We start from the raw sequence: 14056 nt of genomic DNA, 5'->3' as shown, positions 1-14056 counted from the left end.
TTTAGAGGAGAACAGAGAGGTGGTGAAGGACATGACCTCGGGTAAAACTGCCTGCGTTGAAATCCCCATTTGTCCAAGTTTCTGTTTTAACCTTGAAAAAGTTACACAGGCCTTTCATGCGTCGGTCTCCTTGCTTGTCAAAGGGGGGAAAGAATACCTATGTTATATATTAAAAAAAAAAAATCAAAGACGCACACCTAAAACATCTGGAATAGTGTCTGGTACTCGGTAAGTGCTAAGTAGTTGCTATTATTTAAATTAAGACTGAATTCAACACTTCCCAATGACCTCAACTTGCCTTCCGGCCATATTTGGTACTTAATACACACCCTGAATTCCTAGCTCTTCCCTACTTTTGATCTTGTTTCAAAAGTCCCTGGAGCCTAATGTTTCTCCCTAACCGCCCTATCTGACCAACTCTTCTCCATCCAAAGTTCTCAAAATGACATCTGCTGCTTTGAAAATGTCCCAGTTCTCGTGATCCGCATTTAATCCTGTCTCCTGTGGACTGTGGTCTTTCAATCTCTATCACAAGATCATTTTAGCTAATGTAACACCTGATCATATTAGTGTCTCTCCTTGATAAAATGAATGTGGTAGTAAACAGCCGAGCTAAAGAAGCCAGGCTGCTTTTCAGTCTTGTTCTGCCACTTACTCTGTGACCTTTGGGAGGCACTTAATTTTTCTATGCCTCGGATCACGCTTCTGTAAATTAAGGCTCCCGTTTCCATACTTCCTAGAATGGTGCTGCTGTAAGTATTCTGAAAATTAAGACAGGGAAATCTTTTAGAATCGTGCATAGGAAAACATTTATAAATGAGTTTACAGATTTTGGGGGGGGGGGTGTTTTTCTCTTCTCATTGTCATTTCCAGCATGAGTACAAAGCCTCCTGTGTAAGTGAAACACTCAATGAATGTTCCTTGCACCAAACTAAGGTCATGTTGACAAAAGTTTGGCCATTCTGACTACCTTACCAGGAGTAACCTGATCTGATCATTTATAAGAATCGAGATGTGTATTTCCTATGAAAATTACCCAGAAGAGGATTTCTATAGAACAGCCAGTCAGAACATGTGGTACTCAGATACTCACCACACCTTCCATCTTCTTCCACATTTCCTCCAGTTGAGCTATGGGTTGACACCACCAATCCGTACACTTCCGGTATCGATTGCCTTGAAACCAGAACTGCCTCAGCCACTCAAACTCAACCTGTGGACCATGAAGACAAAGCAGCGTTAAAATCCTCTTTGGATACACAATCGTGGACAATGAACTTCGTTGCTTGATTCTGCCCCTGTTATTTAGCAGCCACTGATGAGAGAAAGTGCGAGAAGCTCAACCTAACCAGGTGCTAGGGACCTAACCAGACTCCCAAACAGGAGTCTCCAGAGCATTACTGCAAGGTCAAGAAATGAGTGGTCTTCAAGTGAAAGCCCCCCATCCTACGAGACAACCCTGGAGGTGTTGCAAATGGCATTGAGTGGTTATGAGGAAACTCTAAGTCCAACAACAATAAACGCTGAGATGCTAGAGCTTACACAGCAGGCTGCACGACTTATTCTGGAGAAGATACAAGCAAAGCAAATGCACTTTAATTAAAGACTAATACCAAGAATAAAATATGCATATTATAAGATATCAATGTTAAGTTTAAGTTAATTTACTCACGAGTCAGGGAAAATCTGGTGATAATTTCAAGTCATATAACAAAGCAATATAACTGATAAATACATCTGACCTATAAAGCCACTCAAATGTCACTTTTCATCTCAAGGCAAGGAACAGTTACAAAGAGTAGGAAAGGCACTAATGATTTATTCTCTTTCCTACAAACCTGCTATGGTAAAAGCTAACTTCTCTCCTTAGCGTTCCTCCTTCATTTGCCGCCCAATCCCATTATTTACTTGGTAATCCACCTTCTTCCCCTATCTCAGTCCGTGAGGCAGAATTCCAGCTTCAAGACTGCCAGAATATGCAACCCAAGTCAGAACTAATCAGCTACCACATTTCTCTAGTGTGAGAATTGGATTTGCGGGGAATGGGCATATGTTCAGAGTAAGTCATGAGACACAAGATCTAGGAAGAGGATTCTGCAACTATTTCCCCACCTATGGGGATGTAGCTACAAAGTGAAAAGAGAAAATCCTATTCCTGGTGGCATCCACTGATGCTTGATCAATTTTTACCTGAAGCCTTTCTATTACATACAGTCATCCGTGTTGCATATTTTTTAATCCCTTGAACTGAACGAACCTCAATACAGTAAAGCTTTGGAAGGAAAAAGAAATAGTTTCCGACCTACTCTTCAAATCTTTGACCACTCACCTTCAACTTGAAAATCAAATTTCACCTTCCCAGTACCATGTCACTTATCTCCAAAGTGCTTTACCTCTGCCCTCCATAAAAAGTGTCAAGGGTTGGGTCTCAAAGGACGTTTCGGTGGCTAAAAGCACCTGCTTTGCAAGCATGAAGCAAGACGTTAATGCCCGAATATCACCCTAGCATGCTGCTGATAGCGACAATGGGGTCTGTGATCTCTGGTGGACAGGTCAGATGTGAGTCGGCATCACAACTCAAGGGCACCAGTCCCTTCAAGCAGATGCAACTTTAAAAAAAAAGATCTGAGAACAGTGCAGCCAAGCCTGGGTGCATGTGTGAGTACCAGAGCAAGCTCCAGTGTCCACTCCAAACCAGTGTACGCCTAGGCGGAGTGATCGAACAAGGGTAGCCAGCAATGAGCATGCGTCTCAGCACCACCACTAGAGTGTGTGACCTCTGGCAAGCACCATGGCTAAGTACAGGTGACCTGGGTCATCCTCACAACAGCAACAAAGAGGTGGATGGGGGGAGAAAGGGGGTTGGGGGGTGGAATGTAGAGTTTTCACAGCTTAATTTTGGATCAACTGGCTTTGCTAAGGTAATCGTGTTCATATACAGACACAGAGCTATTATAATCGTCACCTGTTACCACAAAGAATTCTTTTTTTTTTTGTTTGTTTATCCATATTGAACTTTCATGAGGCAAACAAAAGCAACTTGTGGAGGTTTAACAATGGTAGAAAATGGCTCAAAGAGCTAACCTGAGAAGACTGAGCTGTATGAAAAGGTTTTAGTTTACATTAACTAAATGTTTGTTTGATATGTAGAACTGATTTCAGTTAAAGCTGTTTAAACAAAAAATAATAATAAAAGGAATGTAGACAATATTAAGACAATAGTCGCTAAACCTTATCTATGGTATTAAAAGACAGTGGTTAACAGAAGTAAACTTGACTGCTTTGAAAGGAGAGTTGAACATGAGTCAAGTTCAACTTCTATGAAGGTACAGGTTGCACGACTTGATTTATTACAAGGGGGGGGGGAAGAGTTTTTTCTTCTTGCATATTCCACTTAAAATCTGTTTACACTGCAAGAACCACCTGTTGGCAAAGAATCAAGCTCTGTGTAAAGGGGAGTTGAAAGATTGTTGAAGTTCTTCTATCTGTGAGTTGGTTATTTCTATTAACAGAGGGTGCATCGTATAACCAGGATGCCCCAGGAAATAAACTGGATTGTCATAGTAACTAGGTAGCTCAACTCCCTGAAGAGATAAGGATCTGGGACTTAGTAAATTCAAACTCGGAAGTCAGAAGAGGGGCATACTTGCTTCACAAGAGAGCAACGAGAGCAAAGGTCCCTGCACCCTTGAATGAGTGATCATCTCATCGACCTCCTCAGAGGCCTGACCATCTTCTGAGGCAGACAGTGTCTTGTTTAGGGTTGAATGTCTTGGAGATAAAACTAAACTGGGTTTCACCCCGACTAGCTACGTCATCTGTAAAATAAAGACAACTGCATACTAACCGTGGAGGAGTAAGTGGGTTAATGATGAATGGTCTGCACTAGGACAGGTACTTACTAAAAGACAAGCTGAACTCGGTCCCATAAACTTATCATCCATAAGAACCTAAATATTAGGATGTCTTCTTCTTTTTTTTCTTTTTGGCTTTTGAGCCATGCCCAGTGATGCTCAAGGGATACTCCTAACTCTACACTCAGGAATCACTCCTGGTGGGGTACGGGGGACACATATGGGATAATGGAGATAGAACCCAGGTGGCTGCTCAGGTCCCTCCGAGGACATTTTCTGAGCAGGAACAGTTTTAACATTCAATGACTTCCTGCCCATCACACCTAGATCTGAAGGTTTCAACACTGAGGACTTACTGCAACAGTCATTCGTGAGTTGCCCATGACCATAATCTTTGTGGACACCAATGCCATTAGCATGTACTTTATTCAACCCTAACCCTCTCCCTCTTCCACTCTCTCTCCCTCCCTTCATTTCTCCTTCCTTCCTTCCTTCCTTCCTTCCTTCCATCCTTTCTACTTTCTTCCTTCTCTTCCTGCATTTCTTCCTCTCCCCAAAGCCTAGCAGTGCTCAAGGATCAAATCCAGGTAGGCCATGTTCAAGGCAAGTGCCTTACTGGCTGTATTATCCCTCTGGCTCAATAGTTCTTATCTTTTTTTATTTCAAAGTGGTAGGTTAAGTTTACTATAGGATTTAAATCAAATAATATCCTCGCCAGTCCTCCCACTGTCAAGAGAAGTAGTTGATTTCTAAAAATTATTATTATTATTATTATTATTATTGGGTTCTGCAGGCTGGAGCAATAGCACAATAGGTAGGGCGTTTGCCTTGCATGCAGCCAACATGGCTGACCCGAGTTTGATTCCTCCGCCCCTCTCGGAGAGCCTGGTAAACTACCGAGAGTATTTCGCCCGCATGGCAAAGCCTGGCAAGCTACCCATGATGTATTTGATATGCCAAACACAGTAACAATTGTCACAATGGTGATGTTACTGGGTGCACTTGGGCAAATCGATGAACAATGGGAGGACAGTGACAGTGACAGTGATAGGGTTCTGGGGATCGAACCTGGGTTGGCTAAGTGCAAGGCAAGTGCCTGAGCCACTGTTCTGTGGCTCCAGTCATATGTCTGTTTTTTTGTGGCCCGAAAGGAAACGAATTTTCATTCTTCCCTGAGTTCTGGCCCTTTGGATTTTGTGCAGGTTCTGCTCCGCAGCTTTTCAACCTTATCCTCCTTCCCCAACCATCGTTCAGGAGGAGACAAAGGAAACTTTTTTTTTATTTTTTTATTCTTTGGTAATTCAATCTGTGAGTCAAACAGCTGAGACTACTTTTTTCTTTAATTCTAAGAGAGGTTGAGAGAGATGGTATAGAAGAAGGTAGGGTGTTGGCCTTGTGTGCGGCTGACCCAGGTTCAATCAGACCTATAAGGAGTGATCCCTGAGCGCAGAGCCAAAAGTAAGCCCTAACTATCGCCAAGTGTGGCCCCCAAACCAAAACCAAATAAATAAATAAATAAATAAAAACAAAAGTCTAGGTGTTGTCTGGTTGATCAAGTTCTATCATGGCAGGATGGCCTCCATGCCTTTCCCAGAATGGACTGTCCCTGCAGGGATGCTTACAGCCGCCAGGACAGAAATGACAGGCAAGTCTCCATGGGGGAGGCAGACCCCACAGCCCTGGGCAGCAGGGATATATGCACACGCAGCTCTCTCGAGGTGCTCTCGGCACTCAGGGTGCTTAGCAAGCAAACTCCTAGACCATGGACGAACACTCAACTCGCCAGCACGGTTTTCTGAGTAATGCCAATGACAAGGTTAGAAGTGCCCACGGGGAACAAGCAGGCATGCTTACAGCCCTGCAGGATCTGAATCATCCCAGAAAAAGGTCAATGTTCGTGGCTGGGACCCAGAAAAAAAAATCTTGAGAACTCTCTGAACTAACCAGTGTCTGCCCTGCAGGGCCAGTGGCGAGGAGGCAGCAGGGAGAGGCTGAGAGTAAGATCAAAATAAGCTTTTCTCCAAGAAATGGCTAAAAGAAGTCTGAAGGGGAAGAAGAAAGTCCATTGACTTAGATTCTAGGCATTTTGGTACCGGAGAGCAAAACTTTGTGTCTTGTTTTGGAGCTACCGCATCTCCGTACTGCCAAGGCTCATGCCTATCCCTGACGCAGCTAAGCAACTGTCCCCTACTTTTCTTTTGCCAAGTTGGTCAGCTACCATTGTTTTCTCGGAGATGCGTGAAAATGCCACAGGGGGCTAATGTCTTGCAGTAACAGGCGAAATAAGACATTTCACAGGGAGAGACATTAGACCAGGGAGAGATGCTAAGGGCTAACTTACAAAGACCTTTGAAGACTCAGTGAAGACCCTTTTCAGGGCTGGAGCGAGAGTACAAGTGGGTAGGGTGCTTGGTTAGCACACAGCAAACCTGGATATGATCCCTAGCATCCCATATGATCCCTGAGACTGACAGGAGTGATCTTTGGGTACAGAGCCAGGAATAAGCCCTGCCAAGTATGCACACCGCCCCCCGCCCCCCAAGAAATCCAAAGATGCTTTCAAAGTAATTCAAGGGAAGATGCCAGTGTGATGAGGACAAACAGAACCAAGCACCATCACTAAACACAATTCTCTTCTGGGGAAATTCACCAGGTAAAAAAGCTGAGTTTCCCATTTTACTATTTTTAAGAAGGAAAAGGAGACTAACACCATAGAAAATGATCAGAAAGTGAGCAGAAAGCTTTGTCAAAGCAGCTTACATTAGGGCGGAAAAATCTCCAGGTACTTAGCGCCATCCCTCAAGTTCCCAAATTGTTCGGTGAGAAAGCATTTAAGATAAGGGAAAAAGAATCCACTTCTAAACCCACCCAGTCTGAAAGCTTTGCAGCACATCCAACCAAGGACTTCATCCGATGGTTTGCCTGCAAGGGTGCCTGGATTTAGGAAAGTGAAGGACGAGTAAGAAGCAGGGCAACTATTATGGATGTGCTGGTGTGTTCACTGCACATTAGAACACTGTGGAGAGTGAGAGGCAAGTGTCAAATCCCAGGCCAACTTCTATGGCACAAGAAAAGCCTCTAACACTGTGTGCTGACATAGGGGATGAATTTGTTTTATTCTTTGATTTGGGGGCCACACCTGGAAGTGCTGGGGACGACTCCCTGCTCAATGGTTGGGGCTCACTCTTGCAGTGTTCAGGACACAGTGCTGTGCCAGGGACTGAACTCAGCATACTCTCCCGTGCTTTGGGCCATCTCCCGAGCCCTGGAATTAATTCTGAGTGGGAAGAGATGACCTTGAGGAATCAAGGACTGGAAGGATTCAGAAGATTGGCACGCACAACTATTTAGATTCTAGAACTTTTCTCCACTCAACCGTGGTCTAGCCTCAGGAGGCCAACGTTTCCAATATACCTCCTCCTCACTTCTCGAACATGGACGATGTCAGAAGCAGCCAGCCGCTTTCTGACATAGATGGGTTGAGGCGACGATACTCCACTGTTAGATAAACAGGGTGATTTTATACACTGCCCCCATCCACTGATGATGATGATGATGGATGAAATGTCAGTCTCATGAAAGGCAAGAAAGGACCAGGGGGAAGCACGGCCCTCATGCATGTTAAAGAGAGCACCCCTACTCTTGCCTGACTCCTAAAACTGAAAGACTTTTAGAGACCGAAACAAAAACAAAAAATAAAACAACAACAAAAAAACAAGAAAACACACATTTCCAGATTAAAATTTGGCTCTGAATATGGAGACTTAATTTTGCTCTCAGCACTAATTCAGGGCAGTTGTCAGATCTACTAATGCTTATCTTTTCAGAGGCGCTCCTTAATGCCTCCAACAAAGTGTGATGCAAGGGAAAGTGGTCCCATATCAGGCACCAAGAAAAGGAAAGAAAGTCAATCCTGGATTCAGCTCAGCATTAGCCATGGATACAATTGACCTGAAAAGAAAATGTCTTGTCCTGTGGTTCCAGAGCTTATGACACTGCTTCACAAAGCAGCTTGTGTGATACTTAAAAAATAAAAAATAATAAAATAAAATGAAAATATATCCATCCTGGCTTCCATTTTCCTGAGTACAGGGAGGACACGCACCACCTGTGTGTCCCCCTCCAGCACCCTGTAGCATCTCTGTGACATCTGTGACCTCATCTCCTGTGACTCCAAGTCTCACGCCCCCTGCTCACACCAGTTGGCCTCTTAGTCCATCTCAAGATTCCAGTCATGCGCCATCTCCCCGTCTTGCAGGACTTGCTCCTTCTGCCGGAAACACTGCTCCCAGATATCCGCGGGGTGTGCCCCCAATTGCCACAAGGCTCCCCTGCTCAGCTCCTACAAGTATCTGCTGGGAGAGCATCTCAGTGGAACTGTTTTCTGATTCTCAACGTGCTGTTTTCCTGTAGCATTTGTGCCATAACTTCTAATACAATACCTGATTAGTAAATGTCATTACAGTTATTGTTTATAGCTACCTCTCAGGACTAGAATATCTAGTTTATCTACCAATTTATCCTAAAGCACCCAGAAAGAGTGCCTGGCACATGCCTAATAATAATAATAATAATAATAATAATAATAATTATATTGATATTTACTGGTTTTGGCATATTGAATATGCCACAGATAGCTTGCCAGGCTCTTCTGTGCAGCAGGGATATTCTTGGTAGCTTGCCAGGCTCTCCAAGAGGGATAGAAGCTTTTAGGGTGGCCTCTAATCGCCCTTGCAGTTGTTCCCATGATTCAAACCATACTTGAACCCCATCAAATACGGTGCGGTAATCTTGGAAGATGGGCATTAAGTGTCTTATGATTTGTTCACCGCCGCACGGTCCGGAAAGCTGAGCGTGGCGGCGGCTGGGTAGTGGAAGTAGCGGAGGTCAGCCAGATGAGGTATTTATCTGATACCAGTAGGGTGGGTCTTCTGTGTGTAATCCCTGGGTCACTGGAGATTGGTGGAAGCAGACAGGGAAGGGTAGGGTAGGGCTTCTGGGTTTAATCCCTGAGTCAGAGAGATTGGTAGGAGCAGGGAGAGAATCTCTGTTCCTGGGTCCCATTGAGCCTGGAGTCCAAGGTCACAGAGTTCCGCTTACCTGGTTCTGTGGGGCTTCACTCGTGAGTGAGTCTCAGCCTGAGTGTCCAGAAAGTGTCCTGGAGCGTGGCGACTCTGTTGTCTGTCATCTACAAGCTACAAGCTGGTCACTTGAGTCATCCTGAATAGGATTGGCAGAACACTAGATGAAGGACAACCACGCAAGCAAGCCGGGTTCTGAAAAGGATTCAGCACAATGGACCATATCCACACGATAACCAAGCTCATTGAAGTTTCTTGGGAGTTCAAGATGCCGCTCTAACATTCACTGATTTAAAGAAGGCCTTTGATTCTGTTGAGATTGAGGCGGTCATCGAAGCCCTAGCCAAACAGGGCATTCAAACTCAATACATCGGGATCCTCCATGAGCTATATTACGGATTCATTATCAGGATCACACAATTCTACAAGGAAGTGATCATCCATGTCAAGAGAGGGGTTCAGCAGGGTGATACCATTTCACCTAAACTCTTCAATGCCACCCTCGAGAACGTCATGTGATGACTAGAATGGGAAGGAATGGGAGTGAAGATAGATGGTCAGCAACTACACCACCTACGCTTCGCTGATGATACCATTCTAATAACAACAAATATTAACTAAGTGGCACAATTGCCGGTTGACTTCAACCGTGAGTGTGGAAAGGTCGGACTACCACTGAATCTCATGAAGACAATGTTTATGAGAAACAGTCTCGTTCCTGACGTTCCATTCACTCTCAATGGAACGCACATCTCTGAATACAACAGTTATATGTACCTAGGTCAAGAAGTCAACATGATGAATGACCTGGCACCTGAGTTGCACAGAAGGAAGAGAGCAGCTTGAAACTCCTTCAAGAGCGTCAAAGAAATAGCTAAGAGGATGAAGAAACTCTAGCTCCGGGCACATCTCTTCAATTCCACTGTTCTTCCTGCATTAACATACGCCTCAGAGATGTGAGCCCTATGAAAACAGGATGAGAACGCTATTTGGGTCTCCCAAAGAGGAACTGAAAGAGCTATGCTTGGAATATCACGCTTCACTCAAGTGAGAGAAAGAATCCGGAGGTCCGACCTCCATCGACGGTCAAGAATCAGGGATGCTGTCTCATTTGCCAAGGTGTCGAAAATCAGATGGGGGGGACATGTAATGAGATTTGGAGATGACCGCTGGACTAGAGTCATTACCAACTGGATTCCACAGGACATCAAAAGATCGTGTAGCCGCCCACCTACGAGATGGTCAGACTTCTTCGTCAAGACCCTGAACGATCAGTTTGAGGCTCTTCGTGTTCCTAGAACGAGCAGATGCCATTGAGCTACACTAGCACACCACAGGGACAAATGGAGATGATACTGGTTCGAGCAAATCGATGAATAATGGGATGTCAAGTGATCAAGTGATTAATATTTATTATATTATATTTATTATTATAGTAATAATAACTATTATTATTTTGCTTTTTGAGTCACACTCAGCAATGCACATGGGACACTCCTGGCTCTGCACTCAGGAATTACTCCTGGAGGGTGCTCAGGGGACCATATGAGATGCTGGGGATCGAACCCGGGTCAGCCACGTGCAAGGCAAACACCCTACCCTCTTTTCTGTTATTACAGCCCCCCAATAATTATTTCTGAAAAGATGAATGAAATGTTTTTGTATCCCAAATCTTCCGCCAATCCTTGTAATTATATCAACGACTGATAACAATCTCCAACCATTCTGGATCACTTGGCTAATTTTCACCACTTCTCTATCACTTGGAGCGATAGCACAGTGGTAGGGCATTTGCCTTGCACGCAGCCAACATGGCCGACCCGAGTTCGATTCCTCCGCCCCTCTCGGAGAGCCCGGCAAGCTACCGAGAGTATCTCGCCCGCACGGAAGAGCCTGGCAAGCTCCCCGTGACGTATTCGATATGCCAGACACAGTAACAACAAAGTCTCCAGTGGAGACGTTACTGGGCCCGCTTGAGCAAATCGAAGATCAACGGGAGGGCCTTTACTTACTTAATAAACATTTTTTAAGGTAAAACTTTCCTGTTATAAAATTTAAGCATTTTAAGGGTAAGGTAAAGGTAAAGGCCCTCCCGTTGATCGTCGATTTGCTCGAGCGGGCCCAGTAACGTCTCCATTGGAGACTTTGTTGTTACTGTGTCTGGCATATCGAATACTCTCGGTAGCTTGCCGGGCTCTCCGAGAGGGGCGGAGGAATCGAACTCGGGTCAGCCATGTTGGCCGCTTGTAAGGCGAACGCCCTACCCACTGTGCTATCGCTCTGATAATTTATGAAGTTGTATACTAACGTCCTTCTTACCACGAAGAATTAAAAAACCTGGCTAAGGGACAGGGAGGCCTTTTGCCTTGCACATGGCTCACCCGGGTTTGACACCCAGCATACCATACGTTCCCCCGAGCTCCACCAGGAGTAATGGAGCAATTCCTGAGTAATGGGTCAGGAATAATCTCTGAATATTGCTGGGTGTACCCCCTTTACCCCAACCCACTTCCCCCCCCCAAAAAAAAGATTAGACTCAATACTTTCACTTGGCAAACATATCCATAGGAATGTAGAAACCATGCTCTGTTTTCAATGTTGTTCTGGTTTCTTTTCCTTTCAGCTAGTGATACTGGCTTCCTACATAAAGTGATAATAACCAGCTTCCCTTTTAAAGAACTGTGCTTACGTGAAAATGAGTCGATCTTTAAAAATGTGTTAGTAAACAGCTAACAGTATCAGTAATCCAGATAAAGCAAAAATGAACAGAGAAACTATTGGTGGAAAGGCTCACGAACAGCTGTGGCCCAAACTGGCTGATCTTGAGATGTAGAGTGTCAATAATAAATAAAAGTAAGGCCCTGGCACTTGTTCCTAGGGCCCGCCCTCAACTCTGTCAGTCCTTCCTGGATGACGAACTATTCTTCATGGATGCCTATGTTTCCACAAACCTTGGGGGAAAGACACTAAATGCCCTTCGTTTCGGATCTCAAGAATGCTTGCATAGCAAAATGCCTTGGAAGATACAAGCTCCCCTTCTAGAACAAAGAAAGGATTTGCTAACAGACTTATAGGATAAAGATAGTCTGTTGACTGGAGTGAAGGACAAGGAAATTACATACCCATTGTAAAGATCTACCCCTTAGCTCAGGCTTCCTCTCCCAATGGAAAATACACCCCTCCCCCTTCCCCACCGTCCCTTCCTGCATGCATTAGCTGGAACACTCTTGCCATGTCGTGTGAACAGAGGCTTAGAGAACTGATATGATAAAACTGCTCATCATGGCTATGGATGCTGTTGTAATAAACAATCTTTTGTCTCCAACCTTGATTTGCTCCTGTGGGCCCAGTAACGTCTCCATTGGAGACTTTGTTGTTACTGTGTCTGGCATATCGAATACGTCACGGGGAGCTTGCCAGGCTCTGCCGTGCGGGCGAGATACTCTCAGTAGCTTGCCGGGCTCTCCGAGAGGGGCGGAGGAATCAAACTCGGGTCGGCCATGTTGGCTGCGTGCAAGGCAAACGCCCTACCGCTGTGCTATCGCAATCCCCTACCTCAAAGTCTATTATTATACTCATATGAATCTATGGTAGTGGTTTGTAGACAGGAGAGAACCCCATACCCCGTGGCTGATATGAGGGCAAAGGGCACATTCTCTGCATGGTGGAGACCCAGGTTTAATCGCTGGTACCCCAGGAGGATCCTGTGGGAATCTGGGAGACACCCCCCCCACCAAAAAAAAACAAAAAAGAAACAAACAAAAAAAAATTGTTTTCAGAGAAGACCCTTAGCACTACCCTTGGGTTGGACCTAAAACAAAACTGACTTCAAAAAGAATTTCTGAGTTCTGCAAGTCGCCCACCTCATTGTGGATGTCTTCTCCTTGTCTCAATACCGCAGGCTCCAAAGATTTCAAAGAGACATCACCATTGTCTGCCTCCTCACGGATATTCTGAAGTGCTAACTGGCAACGCTGTAAGATATAATCCAAGGTTCCCGTGGAGCACTGTGGAGAGAAAGAAAAACAGCCCTCAAGACAAAGAGCAAAATCCAAGTTCTCGTGTACCTCTTCCGAAGGCTGTGTACTTGCGGGGTTACCTTACACTTACCTGTCACCCACCCCCTGTCCTAGCGCAAGATATCCTTAGCTTCAGAATTGGGGCGGGGGAAGAGTGATAGCATAGAGGGTAGGGAATTTTCCTTGCATGCAGCTGACCCAGGTTCGATTCCCAGCATTCCATATGGTCCCCTGAGCAACACCAGGAGTAATTCCTGAGTGCAGAGCCAGGAGTAACCCCTGCATATCATTAGGTGTGACACAAAATGCATTTAAAAAAAAAAACAATTAGGGGAATGGGGAAATGGGGACAAGACGGTGAGAAAAGGGAGCAATCCGCGAGCACTTGCCATGGGTTCCACAACCAACACTTCACTGAAAAATGAATCAGGATTGAGCCTGCCCTCTCAAGCCCAGGTGCGCCCTTGAATGGCTAGCTCAACTGTCTCTCTACTTCAAGCGTCTTTTCTCTCTTGAATGTGCATTTCCTTCCTCCCCTCTTGCCCCCAACCTCATCTTTCTAAGTAAATTTTGTTCAACAAAACTATCTTGCTTCACTAAAAACAGAAAAACTGAAAATTAAAAAATGAGTAACGAATTAGGGTTGAGATTGTAGAAGGATTAAGGCTCATGCTTTTATGCAGTCGACCTCAATTCAACCCCTGGCACCACAGAGTCCTTCAAGCATGGAATTGGAGGACTGCGCTCTGCCAGGGTGGGCTGGGTAATCCCTGGTATTGCAGGGCATGAGTAGCACTGCATCCTTGGACCTTGCATTGAACTGTCAGTCCAGTTGACTGAAAATCACTGGATATAGACTCAGATCTTTTAAGCACTTCTTGGGAGATACTCTCTGTCTGTCTGCCTGCCTCTCTCTCTCTCTCTCTCTCTCTCTCTCTCTCTCTGTGTCTCTCTCTCTCTCTCTGTTTTACACACACACTCTGTTTCGTCTGTCTCTCTTTCTCTCTCTCTCTCTTACACATATACATACATTTTAAATTATCTGAAGAGAAAATTTTGGTTTGAGAGATTACTCAGCGGTCAAGGATTCAGGACCCTAGTT

At 44.9% G+C, this 14056-nt stretch overlaps 1 protein-coding gene across 1 annotated transcript in view; it reads right to left on the bottom strand.

The window, feature by feature from the left end:
- The window catches only part of FTO (FTO alpha-ketoglutarate dependent dioxygenase), a 414772-nt gene that overhangs the window by 218126 nt on the left and 182590 nt on the right, over positions 1-14056 (bottom strand). Inside the window, exons 6-7 of the mRNA XM_056136631.1 lie at positions 12799-12942; positions 1094-1213 (exon numbers count right to left, since the gene is read on the bottom strand). Of these exons, the coding sequence (XP_055992606.1) occupies positions 1094-1213; positions 12799-12942 (264 nt within the window). The remainder of the gene's footprint in view (positions 1-1093; positions 1214-12798; positions 12943-14056) is intronic.

This window comes from Sorex fumeus, unplaced genomic scaffold (genome assembly GCF_029834395.1).
Source record: "Sorex fumeus unplaced genomic scaffold, SorFum_2.1 ptg000122l, whole genome shotgun sequence".
NCBI lineage: Eukaryota > Metazoa > Chordata > Mammalia > Eulipotyphla > Soricidae > Sorex > Sorex fumeus.
This window is presented reverse-complemented; position numbering and strand designations above follow the sequence as displayed.